This window comes from Mercenaria mercenaria, chromosome 1 (genome assembly GCF_021730395.1).
Source record: "Mercenaria mercenaria strain notata chromosome 1, MADL_Memer_1, whole genome shotgun sequence".
NCBI classification, from domain to species: domain Eukaryota; kingdom Metazoa; phylum Mollusca; class Bivalvia; order Venerida; family Veneridae; genus Mercenaria; species Mercenaria mercenaria.
The window spans coordinates 19,808,848-19,825,106 of NC_069361.1; the positions used below are offsets into that span (position 1 = coordinate 19,808,848).

A 16,259-nucleotide genomic window follows, 5' to 3' on the forward strand; every position below is an offset into this window, starting at 1 on the left:
AGGCATATCTGTATTACTTTATTTAAGTAATTTTCGTGTGAATGAGGTGACCCCCTGTTTACATCGATGGCATGACGGGAGAAATTTGCTTGATTAAAGTTTTTTTTAATATACATAAAATTAATAAGATTTTGTCAAAATCTATAATAAAACACGATAAATGCAGTAAAAATATGTATTTGGAAATAAGTTACTTTGGGTTTGTTTACATGACTAACTAATCAGAACGGACAGACGTTACGTAATTCCGTGGTATACACTTACCTCATCCCAAGTAAGTTCCCTTAACTGTTTTTAATTGGTGGTCTCTGACCTATATACGATATACAATGTGTACATTAGGTGAGCGAGACAATTCTCATTCACCTTGCAATGAAATTGAAGATTTTCCAACCCCAATATCGTTTGATTTATCTTGTTGATATAAAAATATTCCAGCAAACATAACATCTTTTTCTGTACATGGACACTTTCTGGAACAGAATGAGCAGCACCTACAACTATCACATTTGCATGGCGATGACTTGCAGCCTGAACATACATGGTGGCTGATGTCCTCTTTTCCAGACACTGTAAAATGGTTGATTATCATTTGTCTCAGGCACTTGATTTCGGATGACTTTACGATTTCAGACATGTCTTTATTGGTAGATTTTAAAGAAGCTGTAAAATTATCGTACAGAATTAAACTCAACCCCTGTCTTCCATCTCTTGCACATCTCCCTGCTTCTTGCCAATAAGATATGACCGATTTTGGACATCCTATATGGATTATCATATCGATATCTTTAATATCAAGACCCATTCCAAGGGCGACAGTTGCCACAAGACAACGTATGCTGCTTGTTGATTTACTAAACTCATTTATAATTCTCCGTTTGGATGAATCATGTGTACATTTATGGTACATTTCAACGATTAAGTTAGATGACTTTTGTATTTTATCAATATAGGCGTGGAGGCCTAATGCTTCTTTGAACGTTATGAATATTTCTGAAACTGTGTCAATTGAACGGCAATAAATTATAATTTTTTTGGAATTCTTTCCGTGTTCTTTCAAATAATGTATGAGCCAACGTAATTCCTCTTCATATTCAGGTTTTTTTCTTTTCTGACATTCTATAAATATATTCTGCCGATTTGCTGACCGTGCAATCACATCTGTGTCAGATTCACTTAGCTGTAGAACCGACATGATGTCATTTTTAACTTCAACTGTACTAGTTGCTGTCAATGCCAATACAGGCACCTTGAAAAAACTTCTTAATTGGGCCATATCCTTGTAATCTGGCCTAAAATCTTCACCCCACTCAGAAATGCAATGCGCCTCGTCGAAAACTATACATGTCAGCCGCTTTTGCCACACGTCATTCATGAAAACTGTTCGCCATTTGGGTTTCAGCACTGACTCTGGAGATGCAAAAACGAAACTGTATTCTCCACGAGAGATACCTGTAATTAAAAGGTAACTTCAAGCATTGTAACACTAGAATTACATGTATAAATTGCCAAAATTTTAATGAATATTCATAGACACAGTAACCATCCACTTCTTCATATTACGTTATGTCTATAAATAATGGGAAAACAAAAATTATGAAATGTATAAAAAGAAGCTTTGGAAACATATTTACAGTATGTTTTCGAGACACAATGACATTTTAAACATTCCTTACAGCCCATAAAACTAGTTTAAGCGGAATAGTGAATGCACTGCATGATCCATAAGAAATTTTGATTATATAACAACATTTATTTAAGGTAGTGGGAGCCTCTTTACAGCCGCCGTTACACACTTAAAAATTGTGTTGTGATAGTTAATATAATATATACAAAGATCCTTTCGAAATACAGTGCTTTAGGGTATACCTGATTTTAGCATATTTAGGCTAGGCTTATATTTTTTAGGTATTCAGATTTAAATTACTGTATAAATTTTCATATTATTCTTTTACAAACATTTACAAAGATATTCTGAGATACATTTTCAATTTGTCCATGTTGTCTTATATGTCAAAAAATTAAAAATCTACGCTTTACTTTAATAACTATATCAGTGTGTAAGAAAAAATACTACATATCATTTCTTTAAATTGGATTTCATGAAAAAAGCTAGTTATACCCGAAAACACTGTCAACCCACTAAAAAAGTAATATCATCTGAAATATAACGAGTTATGTATAAAAAGGTACCTTTTAATTCCTCTAAAGAAGTTTCGCTCCCGATACGTGCACATGTGAACCTCCATTGTGAAATACCTTCCATCTGACTGTCCATCAAAGACAAAAGAGGTGAAATGACAAGTGTTATGGAAACACTGTCAAGTACCATGGCGTTTATAACAAAACACAATGTTTTCCCAAATCCTGTTGGCAAAAAGCACACACAGTTCCTTCCATTTAAAACAGATCTACATGCCGAAATTTGCTCCAACTTTGGTTCAAATTGTATGTTGTGATCAAGTTTTCTGCTATTAAAAACTGACTTTATTTCTTCGCATTCCATTTTTAGTGAAAAGTCAAAATCAAATCTGTTTGATTAAACACTTGTAAGAACTTGATTCATTCAGATTTGTGTAATAAACATAAGAATACAAGTACTCTAAAAGTCATACTACAATCATTCTCTTCTTTTAAGTACACTAAGCAAACAGACAACGTCAGCATGCGCATGACCATAGTCAGAAACCAATAGACCCTAACACAATACATACGCTAAACCAAAATGGACACGTGTATAAATTGTGAAGGCGAATTTCGCAAAAAAACGGGAGGATATCATAGATATTCATTGGAGAGAACAATTGAATGTAGTGGCTTGCCTGCTAGGGAGCACTTATCCGAACTAACTGGATCACCACTTAGTCCAGTTAAGCGGTCAGGAAGGTTTTTATGCCCACAGTGCTGGAATAAATTGAATAACACAGTGAGGTTCAAAGCTTCAATGGAGTCCTTTTTTGGCTCGACAACTCCTACATCTTATGTAGCCACAAAACGTACCAGTGAAGAAGCAGGGGCAAGTGACAGTTTCATCAAAAGGCCAAGATTCACAAGCACTCCTGTGAAGGTATTAGGCTTTCCGTTCTTCCTTAAAATTTAAAATATATATTTATAATTGGAACAAATATGCCTTTTTACCTTAGCAAAGCACAAAGGGCTCAAGGTGAGCCATTGTGACCGGTTATTGTCCAGTGTCCGTCGGCGTTCGTGCGTCATGCGTCAAACTGAAACACTCTAGAGGCCACAATTGTCATTTAATCTTTATGAAAATTGGCCATAATGTTACTCTTGATGATATGTACATCAAGTTTGAAACTAGGTCATGTCGGGTCAAACACTAGGTCAGTAGGCCAGATCAAATGAAAATCTTGTGAACACTCTTTACTCCACATTTTTGATCCAATTTTTATGAAACTTGGTCTAAATATTATTCTTCATGATTTCTAGTCAGGTTTGAAACTGGGTCATGTTGGGTCCAAAACTAGGTCAATAGGCTGGATCAAAGGAAAGTATGTGAACATTATAAAGGCCACAACTGTGGCCCAATGTTTATGAACCTTGGTTAGAATGTTTGTCTTGATAATTTCTACATAAAATTCGAATCTGGGTTACATGGGGTTAAAAAGTAGGTCACACGATGAAATCAAAGGAAAAACTTGTGAACAGTTTAAAGGCCACAGTTGTAGCTCAATCTTAATCAACAGTTGTAAGTCAATCTTGATGAAATTTCACCAGAATATTTGTCTTGATTATCTGTAGATCAAGTACGAATCTGGGTCATGTGGGGTCAAAAACTAGGTCACAGAGTGCATTCAAAGGAAAATCTTGTTAACATTATAGAGACCACAGTTAAGATAAAATCTTTATGAAACTTGGTCAAAATGTTTCTCTCTAAACTTTCTACTTCAACTTTGAATTTGGGTCATGTAACCTCAAAAACTAGGTCATAAGGCTAGATCAAAGAAAAATCTTGTGAACACTCTAGAGGCCACAGTTGTTACTCAATGTTTATGAAATTTTGTCTGAATCTTTGTCTTGATGATCTCTAGGTCAAGTTCAATTTTTAGTCATGTGGGGTCAAAAACTAGGTCAGGAGGCCAGATCAAGGGAAAGGCTTGTGAAAACTATAGGCCACAGTTGTGACTCTTAATATGAAACTTGGTAAGAAGGTTTGTCCTGATAATCGGTCAAGTTTTAATGTGGGTCATTAGGGGTCAAGAACTAGGTTACATGGTAAAATCAAAGTAAACGTTTGTGAACACTTTAGAGGCAACAGTTGTGACTCAATCTTTATGGAACTTGGTGAGAATGTTTGTCTTGATGATTTGTAGGTTAAATTCGAAATTGGCTCATGTGGGGTCAAATACAAGGTCAGTCGGCCAGATCAACTGTCGTGAGCTATATAGGGCCATCATGGCCCTCTTGTTTTGTGTGGTATGATTATATATCCACTGTCCTAATATTTTGGCCTTGTCCGTCCGTCCTTCACATTTCATTTTCAATCAGTAATTGGAGAAGCATTAGAACCTTCAAAATTTCAATGATGGGAGGTCTTTTGGTATACACTTACATTTTTAAGGGTCACTCTGTTAAAGGTTAAGGTCACAGGGGCCTGAACAGCCTGGACAAGGAAAACCATTTGTAATGAATACCTTGAAAAACATTTCAAAAATTTTGTTGAAATTTCATAGCATTATTGCTTATTCAAATTATATCACCTCTATCGAATTTGCGGTCACTATGATAAAGGTGAAGGTCACAGTGGCCTGAACATGGAAAATGATTTATGATTAATAAATTGAGAACCACTTGGCCCTGAATGTTCAAACTTCATAGGATGATTGGACATTCAAAGTAGATGACCCTCATTGATATGGGGTCAATAGATGTTAAAGATTAATGTCACAGGGGCATTGACATGGAAAAATATTTCAGGTCAATAACGTTAAAACCACTTGAGCCAGAATATTGAAACTTCATAGCACGATTGAAGATGTAAAGTAGATGACACATATTGAGTTTGGGGTCATTCTGTTAAAGGTCAAGTTCACAGGGGCGTGAACAAGGAAACTCTTTTACAATCAATTAATAGAGACCCACTTTAAAGCACAATTGGACATGCAATGAAAATTCTTCTATTGATTTTGGGGTCACTGTGAAAGGTCAAGGTCACTGGAGCCATAACATGGAAAACATTACCGGTCAATAACTTGAAAACCTCTTGACCCAGAATAGTGAAACTTCACAGCATGATTTGAAATGTAAAGTAGATGACACACATTTATTTTTGGATCATTCTGTTCAATGTCAAGGTCATATGGGCGTGAACATGGAAAAACTTTTCAAATCAATAACTCGAGAACCAATTGACTGGGAATGTTGAAACTTCTAAGTAGGATTGAACATGCAGGGTAGTTTACCCCTATTGATTTTGCGGTCATTCTATTAAAGGTCAAGGTCACATCGGAAAGACCATGGAAAAGCATTTATTGTCAGTAACTTTAAAATCATTTGACATACCATTTTCAAAGTTGAAAGGGTGATAGGGCTTATAAGAGTATATGGCCCCTATTTATCTTGGGCTTACTCTATTAAAGGTCAAGGTCACAGACACCTAAACATTGTAAACCATTACTGTACAATAACTTGAGAAGCACTTCACACGTAATGCTAATACTTCATAGGATCATTGGACATGCTGTGTATATCTGTTATAGTGATGTTGTGGTCAGTTTCTTTAAGGTCAAGATCACAGTAGGAAGAATATTAAAATCCGTTCCAAATAAGTAACTTGAAAACCTTTTGACGTAGAATCTGCAAATTTCATAGGGTGATAGGACTTACAAAGTATATGACCCTTATTGTTTCTGGGTCAGTCCATGAAAGGTCAAGGTCACATGGACTTTCCGTCTGTCACACTCCATTTTATATTAATAACTGTAGATTCATTTGACATATATTATTTAATTTTTATTAGGTGATAAGGCTACAGAAAAATGGACCCATTTTATTTTTGGGGTTACTGGATCAAATATCAAGGTCACAGGGACCAGAAAAAAAAAATATGCCCTCTAAGGGAGGCTTATTATTTTTCAACTGCCCGTTCGTTCGTTCGTTCGTTCGTTAGTCACAATGTTAACTATTTGCATTAAGGCACTTTAGTATTTATTGAGTATACGACCCCTAATGACTTTGGAGTCACCATGTCAAAGGTCAAGGTCACGCGAACCACTGCACCCAGGACCTTCAAACTTCAAATGCTGTTAGTACTTGTTGAGTGCACGACCCCTACTGACTTTGAGGTCACCAGGTCGAATGTCAAGGTCACAGGGGCCAATGTTAACTTTTTGCATGAAGGCACTTTACTCGTGAACCGCTGCACCCAGAACCTTCAAACTTCACATACTAATAGTAGTTATTGAGTACACGACCCCTATTGACTTTGGGGTCACCACGTCAAAGGTCAAGGTCACCAGGTCAAAGGTCAATATCACCAGGTCAAGGCGCATCGGGAGCATTTGTCACCATTAGTGACAGGTCTTGTTGATTAAGAACTTGAGAACCATTAGACAAAGAAACTCTATACTTCATATGATGTGACTTAACGTGTATATAACCCTGTCGGTCCTCCCTTTTCAAAATGATTTAAAATGTACCTGAAGACATACTTACAAACATAATATTGTTTACAGAAAACAAGGTTTTCAAGAGGGAAAAATACTAAGTCATCAAAGTGGGATACAATAATTACAGCCATCAGAGCCCGTCAGTATGGTCGTGCAATATCGGGTCTATATAACGCGACTAAAGGCAGCCAACGTCGTTTCACTGATGTTGTTGCCCGCATAGTGCGGAAGGAAATCAAAAGTTTGTTAAAACCTGAAACCGATTTCCCACTTTGTAGAAATGTAAATATATCGACCGTGGCTGACTTTTCTTGGGATGAAACAATTTCAGAAGCCACTAGGTCTGCGCCTCTTCTTCTAAGTTGTCTTAGGGGGGCCGTTACAACTTCCAAAAATGATTCGACCTTAGTAAGGGGATCCAAAGTACAAGTCAATCTTAAACCTCGCATTGGAGCAGCCCTTGCATTACTTTTGTATTCTAAGGCACCACAAAAATCAAAGTTCTTACCTACATTAATGTCTGTGCAATTCTGACGAGGACGTCTCAAACGTGAAACAATAAAACAAGTTTCACATTTAGGATTATGTGTTGGGTACGAAGCTACCTTATCAGCCATTGACAGAATACGTGCAGATTTTGACGCTGCCGCTTTGAAATGTAAAAACGACATAGAAATGGCGATGACATCTACACATGCAGGCCCAGTCGCTGATGAGGTAGATAATGATTTAACTGCCGCACTGTCTGTGTCTGTACCAAATATAGAGGACGAAATCGTAGAGTATCCAGAAATGGAAGAAACGATTCTATATTCAGAAAATGACCACACGATGTGGAGTTCGATTGACATCCCAACAAAGGTCGAGAAAGACGACAGCTCGGATTCAGATGAAATTGACATAAGCGGCGATTTCCTGTTAGACACTTTTGAAATGGACGAAGAACAGCTTGAAACTTCAACTGATGAAGAAGATCTTTTGAACCTAACTGAAGGCGTTCTCCAACCAGCAGAAGAACATGAAAGTATGGTGTTAAGTATGGAAGAAGAGGTAGGTGGGGATGAACAGGAACATGTTTGTATTATGGAGTCGTCAATAACAGACCGATCGGAGCCCCCTTGCTTTACAATGTGCTGGGATAACGTTGGTAAAAAGATCATATCACGTCATCCAACAGAAACGGTAAAAAACCGTTACTTGAATATGGCATTAGGTTACATGGCCATTAACAGAATTAATTCAATTAATTTGGAATGGCAGGAAGAAAATTTAACCAAAGCTGTTGACATTCCATTACAACGTTTTATTCCACAGAAAAACGATTTCGATCAGTTGCGATACAGAATGAATGTAATTGTCGGCAGAATCATTTCAAAACATATACCCTGGTTTCAAAATAACTTCTCTCAGTTCTGTACATCTCACATCATTCACGAGTATTCAGCTGAATCAACACGCAAAAGCATTCTCATCAATCTTGGCGTGTTTAATGAAGACCCCTGTTCTACCCAAGGTGCTATTGGTATATATGAGAAACTACATACGTATATACCTATTATTGATGACAAACCTGTCAAAACAATAGTATTCGGTGACGGCCTTAGCTGCGAGCGAGGAAATGATGCGCAACGTGCAAGAAGTAACGGGTTGACCCCGACAGAAAGATTGGAAGGCCTGGAACCTGCCGCCCAAGAATTTCATAAAGAAATGTTGCTGCTTCAGGATTTTTATGACTCATTCTACAAAGGAGCAAGTGCATCTAACAGGGGAACCCTTTGCCAAATAAAAAATGTTTTTAATTTCAGGCAAGTTAAATCCGACATAGGTGATAATTTCTCACATGCTTGGGAGCTTATGTGTACGGTAGTCGAAAGTTTCATTTGTCTTTTGGTAATGTCTACTGTAGATATGAATGATTTAACAAGCAGGCCTGAAAATGCACCAGAAGATATTGAAATGGCGTCAGCTGATGAAAAATCTACATATTTGGATAACATTTGTAAATGTGTTGTGGACAAAGTTTGGCAACAACTTGACACAAATTCACTAACAATTGATGAAGGAGACGGTCCTCCCATTTGGTGTTGTGGCGAAGACCTTGACGAAGACATGATTGGTTGCGAGAATAGGAGTAGTTGTCCACGTGGTGAATTTTTCCACTATTCTTGTGCCGGGGTTGAACTTGAAAACCTACCTGTGCCGTGGTACTGTAGTGATGAATGTAGAAATTCAGAGATTCAGCCTTACCAGTACTGCGTCTGTGGCCAGGATTTAGGTCGCAATGTACCTATGATTGGTTGCAGTCGCGAATCATTATGTACAAGACAAGAATGGTACCACATGGTTTGTGTTGGTGTCAACCCGGAAACTCCACCAAAGGGCAAATGGTTCTGTTGTGATGAATGTCGACAACACAATAAATCGAAAAAGAAGAAATCTAAACCAATACAAAAGAAATCAAAAGAAGATCATGTTCAAAATTACTCAATGGCACTTATCTGGGCTGGATTAAATCTCTTATGTCGTCGCGATGCAGTCCGTGAAGCTGATGGTGAGGCTATGATTGCATTTTGGCGTCTTGATTTGGTACATTTCTTTGGAAACAAGCACCCCAAATATACAATACTTGCACATAGACTTCTTGCAGCAGTTTCCGGTTGGATGCCAGACAGAGTTAAATTTGATTTAATTCACAACAGGACGGTAAACTACAGTGGTGGTATAGGACGCAACTTGCCATTAGACTTCATGAACGAAATTCTGAACAGATTGTTCAAGGATCTTTTGGAGTCTGCCAAAGGTCGATACACCGACACCACTATACAAAGGTGTAGCCAAATAATTGGTCCCCTGGGAGAGGCTTTAGATACTGTTTTTGACACTAACATTGTTGAAAACGAAATATATCGCCACAGACGTAGAGCTCAAAATAGAGATGGAAATGTTTCAAGCCTCATTGGTCTACTGAAGGAAGAAAATCTATTTGAATTCCATGCTGGTCGAAATCATTCTGCCTTTCCTGACTTCAAGTTTTCTGTCAATCCTCTTCAGTGCCGCCGCTATGCAGCAAAAATTAAGCACTTGTCCAAACGTCTTGACAAAAGACGCCGAATAGTTATCAATGATTAATTTAACATCGTGCTTTTTGGCTCTTTGGAGAATGAGGATTGCCTCGTTCTTCATTGCAAAGCTTGATGGATAACTGCGTTATACAGATATGGCCTTCGATATATAATGCCAGATTTTATTATTTGAACATATGTTGTCATCCCCAAATTTAATAGTATATTTTTAAATACATAGACCGTGTTCCAATTTTCACCAAAATTGGTCAAAATGTTTATCAGCATAATACCTTGACTAAATTCAATCACCAGCTTATCCCGCAATTGTTTCTCAGCAGTTCTGGCCCTTTAATTACTCAAAACTCTAACAAGAGCTGTCGGAGGACAGCAACGCTCGACTATTCAATAGCCTTGTCAATTGAATGAATATAAAAGTGAAACAAGACAGTCATGATGACCCTGGATCGCTCACCTGAGTAATATAAGCTACATGTTTCAAAGGTCAAACTGACGATTTTTTAAAAAAAATTGGGAGATTTTCCGATGTACAATCAAGTAACCCCTGGGGCGGGGCCAATTTCACCCCGGGGTTAATGATTTGAAAAAGTTTGTAGAAGTATACTAGGCAATGTTACATATCAGATATGTAAGATGTAGGCCTTCTGGTTTATTTTTAGCAAATTTATGAAGATTTCCCTATGTACAATCAAGTAACCCCTCGGGCTGGGTCAATTTTACCCTGGGGGTCATGATTTGAAATTTTTTGTAGAGGTCCACTAGGCAATGCTACATGTCAAATATCTAAGCTCTAGACCTTCTGGTTTATTTTTAGAAAATTTTGAAGATTTTTCTATGTACAATCATGTAACCCCATGGGGTGGGCCACTAGGCAATGGTACATGTCAAATATTTAAGCTTTAGGTCTTCTTGTTTATTTTTAGAAAATTTAGAAAATTTATCTATGTACATTCAAGTAAGCCATGGGGCGGGGTCATGATTTTAACAAATTTTGTAGAAGTCTACTAGGCAATGCCACATGTGAAATATCTAAGCTCTAGGCCTTCTCGTTTATTTTTGAATTTTTTTGAAGATTTTCCTTTGTAAAATCAAGTGACCCCTGGGATGGGGTCAATTTTATCCCCGGGGTCATGATTTGAACAACTTTAGTGGACGTCCATTAGGCAATGCTACATGTCAAATATCTAAGTTATAGGGTTTCTGGTTTTTGAGAATAACATTTTTTAAGATATTCCTATATAAAATCAAGTGACCCCTTGGGCGGGGTCAATTTTGATCCCGGGGTCCTGATTTGAACAAGGTTTTTAGAAGTCTACTATGAAATGTTACATATCAAATATCTAAGATCTAGGCCTTCTGGTTTATTTTTAGCAAATTTATGAAGATTTCCCTATGTACAATCAAGTAACCCCTGGGGCTGGGTGAATTTGACCCTGGGGGTCAAGATTTGAACCAATTTTGTAGATGTCCACTAGACAATGCTATATGTCAAATATATAACCTCTAGACCTTCTGGTTTATTTTTAGAACATTTTTAAGATTTTTCTATGTACAATCATGTAACCCCATGGGGCGGGGTCAATTTGAGCCGAGGGGTCATGATTTGAACAAAGTTTGTAGAAGTCTACTAGGCAATGCTACATGTCAGATATGTAAGACCTAGGTTTTGGTTTATTTTTAGAATTTATGAAGATTTCCCTATGTAAAATAAAGTGACCCCTGGGGCGGGGTCAATTTTTACCACGGGGGTCGTGATTTGAACAAGTTTTGTAGAGGTCTACTAGGCAATGCTACATGTGAAATATCTAAGCTCTAGGGCTTCTGGTTTATTTTTAGAATTTTTTTAAAGATTTTCCTATGTATAATCAAGTGACCCCTGGGGCGGGTTAAATTTTTACCCCGGAGGAAAAGATTTTAACAAATTTTGTAGAGGTCCACTAGGCAATGCTACATGTGAAATATCTAAGATATAGGCCTTCTGCTTTATTTTTAGAAAAGTTTGAATATTTTTCTATGTACAATGAAGTAACCCCATGGGGCGGGGTCAGAGATCATGATTTGAACAGATTTTGTAGAAGTGTACTAGGCAATGCTGCATGTCAAATATTTAAGATCTAAGCTTCTGGTTTCTTTTTAGATTTTTTTAAGATTTTCCTATGTAAAATAAACTGATCCCTGCGGCGGGGTAAATTTTGACCCCGGGGGATCATGATTTGAAAAATATTTTGTAGAGGTCCACTAGGCAATGCTACACGTCAAATATCTAAGCTCTAGGCCTTCTGGTTTATTTTTAGATTTTTTTCAGATTTTCCTATGTAAAATCAAATGACCCCTGGGGAGGGGTCAGTTTTGACCCCGGGGTAATGATTTGAAGAATTTTAGTAGATGTCCACTAGGCAATGCTACATGTCAAATATCTAAGCTCTAGGGCTTTTTGTTTTTTAGAAAAAGATTTTTTTAAGATTTTCCTATGTATTATCTAAACGACTTCAATACATACATTTTGTATATTTTCCGTCCGCTCCTTGACGGGAATCAGTTTTTAGCTACAATCAAGTACGACAGCCGCAAATCTAGGTGTTACTAGAAAACATGTCGCTGAATAACATTCTAAAACAAATTGATAAAGTTGGTGAATCAGTTGAAGATTTCCGTGGCCCCGACAAGCGTGTATTCCTTGTAACTGACAGCAAAGGAAGAAATTTGTCGCGCCACCTTGACAGACGAGACTTCCTGGATATAGTCTGGAAGAGTGGTGCCCAAGCCGGAAATGAGGATCTAATGGGCCGTCTAAAGCCTAAGCTTCACGGACTGCAAAGTCCATTAGTTTTACTGTGGCTGGGAACTTGTGACTTCACAAGGAAAGGACCGCGGTCCAAACTGTGTTTGAGAGGTGTGTCTGCTGAAGATGTTTTTTCTACCCTACTGGAAATGAGGAGTGAAATTCAACGATATAATGCATCTTGTGAAGTGGTATTTCTTCAGTGCCCCATATACAGTGTAAGCCACTGGAATACCTACAAGGGGGTTGATTCCAGTAACAGTAAGGAGGAGGATAGTGAACTGGAGGGACTTATTTCTACATTCAACGACGCAGTGGATGATTTCAATATGGTATACACTCCAAAGTTTTCTCTTGACCTTCAAAGAAACACTAAAACTAAAAAAGGTAAGAGTTCAAAGTACTACTTCCACTTCAATGATCTATATATTGATGGAATACACCCAAGTGAAAATTTGGCAAAGCTGTGGCTTTTCAAAATAAAGAAACTGATTATGAATATAGCGTAAAATAGAGAAAACTTGAAACTTCACAGGTCGCTCAACACGACAAAAACGAAAAAGTTGCAGGCTCGGTTTGATTGAGCCTGTTCATGGACATTAGTGGAAATGCATGCTACCGTCCACACCCTCTAACGAAAATTAGATAGAAAGAAAATATATCGTTGAATTTCACTCCTCACAGAACACACCTCGTTGAAATGCATACATGCACATGTACATATACTGCATATAAAGAAGTCTTGAAGAAGCTTAGAACGCAACCAAGCAAAATAATAGCAGATACTGATCTACTGGATACTGGGGACCAACGGAATTCAGCAAAAGTTGTCAAACAGAACTCCACATCGATGTGTACCTACACACATTTACTCAAACTACTCAGGAAGCACTGGATACAGTCACCAAGATAATTGCCTTATTCGAGGACGTATGAAAATTTACGTGTATATAAGTAGATGCACCGGAAGCAGCGAGAATAAGTCAAACAGTGAAAATTGCAGACTCGGTTTCATTGAGTGTGTTCATGTGCAGTAATGGAAAATGCAACACTGTCAACGCCCCCTAGCACCGGCTTAAGCACTGTTCAATCTTCAAATAAAAATGAGTTGAAATCAATGATCTCGAAGGATCCCGAAGGAGCAGAAAATATAACAACACAGACATGAAGTCGTGGCGACTTTATACGGCCACCACACAGCACATAACACCGGTTGATGTGAAGTAAATATAATCTGAAAAGTACATCCCTGGGAAGCATAGAAAACAAGTCAAACATTGAAAAAAATTGCAGAGATGGTTTGATTAAGTCTGTTCATGAGCAGTTTTTGAAAATGCAACACTGTCCAGTCCCTTAGCACTGGCGTTTGTGAATGAGGATTGCCTCGCTTATTCGCTTATTACATAATTTTGTTAGGCACTATACGCTTATATAAATCTTTACTCCCATATTCATGTTTGTATATGAGGACTGCTTCGTTCACTGACTTTTCATTGCCCAAAGTTCGGTTTTATGTTTGTGAATGAGGATTGCCTCGCTCACTCTTTTTTTTTACACCCGAACACACACACTTTTTTATAACAGGGGACGTGTGTAAGCTGGATACTGGGGACCACCGGAATCAGTGAACGTAGTCAGACAGAACTGCTTATCGGTGTGTACCTACACATATCTATGCAGACTGTTGAAGAAGCACTGAATATAATCATAAGGATAATAAATGCCTTACTCGAGAACATTTGAACATTGACTTGTGCATTAAAATTGCATTTGTGAATGAGGATTGCCTCGCTCACTCGCTTATTATATAATAATATCAGTTACTGTAGGCTCATTTAACTTGTTTACTCTCACATTCACGTTTGTCTTTGAGGACAGCCTCGCTCAGTAACTTTCTTAGGGTATTCTTTCAGTGTAGAAGTCGTATATGCAAGTACATCGCTCCACGTTCGGTTTCATGTTTGTGAATGAGGATAGCCTCGCTCACTCACTTTTTTTACAATAGGTGACGTGTGCAAGCTAAGATGAATTTATTACATGTCTACAATTGTATAAGTATATATCGTCTGACTCGTGCTTGCGAATGAGGATTGCCTCGCTCGCTCGCATTTACGGAGACGATGCGAAAATATTTTCCGTCTAATATTGATGTTATAAATGAAATGTGTTTACACATTATTCGGAATAAACCGGCGATGTTGCACGACCATACAAAGACACAACTGCGGAATCAACATAGAGAAGAAACAAGTCACCATTTCTGCATATAAAGGTAATTTTTTATGGTAATTATTGATAGCATTAGTTAAAGAAATTATTGATTTCATTGTAAGCAGTATGTTTTCCTTTCTGAATTTGCCACATTCTTCAAAATTTGAAAAAGTAAGGCGACAAAAACTTGTTTCGCGCGATACAACATCCTACACACGGGCATCCGATAAGACCTGACATAACCCATAGATGTCAAAATGTTAAAAAATGTTATGTCAGGTCTTATTTATAGGACTAGACAGTTCAGCGCCTTTAAAAACTCACCATTTTTTAAAAGCTGTTACACGTCTTCTTTTTGATGCATTTACAACATCGTGCGAGTGTTTAAACTTTACATAACTAGGTAAAACATCGTTTTTGACAATTGTTTACATTTATTTCTTCACAAATGGCATTCTCATTTAAAGGGGGACAACTCATTAAGAATACTTTAAGTATCCAACTCTGTGGGATAGAACAGTAAAACATGTATTGGACAGATAAGTTGTGTGTCAAGATGTTGTTCATTCGTTAAAAAAATCTGTTGTTTTTGTGATATACTGCTAAACCTTAATCACCCCTTGGATATGGTGCCTGCTTTTTAATTTTGTCTTTTGGCAGTTCCTGTGATATGCAGGCTCCATAACCTCAGATCCCCTTTCTAAATTCCAGTTTGTTTAGTTCTGCTCATTGTTTTTTCATTTAGGGCAAACCCATTATTTTAACTGGAGACCATACGCCGCTTTTCATGGAATTACACGCTAGTGTAGCATTGAAGGTGCCATGTGCACCGCCGTATGAACACATCTGCGGATGTCTCTAAATTGTTTTTTGTACTTTTAGCATATCTAAATGTTGAGTTCTGCTCAACCCGGCGCTAGAGGGCGTGGAGGGTAGCATGCATTTTAACTACCGGCCATGAACAGGCTCAATCAAACCGAGCCTGCAACATTTTCGTTTTTGTCGTGTTGAGCGACATGTGGAGTTTCCACTTTTTAACCAGGTTTCCGTTGAAAACCAGAGTTATTAGATTGGGGTAGATGTCGGTCGGGCGGGCGGCGGCGGCGTCAAACTGGTGTTTCCGGTCAATAACTTTTGTTTCGGTAAAGATATTTGAATAAAACTTGGTATGTATGTAGCTTATATCAAGACAAAGGCTGGGATTGATTTTGGGATTTCTGGGGTCAAGGTCAAGGTCACTGTTACTTGAAATAGAAAAAGGGTTTTCTGTCAATAACATAACTTAGGAATGAGCTATCATGATGAAACTTGGTGTATAGAAAACTTATATAAAGTTGTAGCTTGGGATTGATTTTGGGGTTTCTGGGATCAAGGTCAAGGTCATTGTTACTAAAAATAGGGTTAGGGTTAGCATATCTTCTACATGCATAGAGGGATTTTGATGAAAGTTGGCACAGTTGTTCACCATCATGAGACGGAGTGTCATGCGCAAGAACCAGGTCCCTAGGTCTAAGGTCAAGGTCACACTAAGAGGTCAAAGGATACAAGAATGAAAAC

The 16,259-nt window shown here is 37.8% G+C and overlaps 1 protein-coding gene across 1 annotated transcript; it reads right to left on the minus strand.

Annotated features, from left to right (window-relative positions):
- Positions 1-358: 358 nt before the first annotated feature.
- LOC128547710 (uncharacterized) lies at positions 359-7,243 on the minus strand. Its single transcript, XM_053521036.1, has 3 exons — positions 7,135-7,243; positions 2,260-2,367; positions 359-1,452 (listed from the first exon to the last, which is right to left on the minus strand). The coding sequence occupies exons 1-3, from the start codon at positions 7,241-7,243 to the stop codon at positions 359-361; spliced, it is 1,311 nt and encodes a 436-aa protein (XP_053377011.1).
- Positions 7,244-16,259: the final 9,016 nt, after the last annotated feature.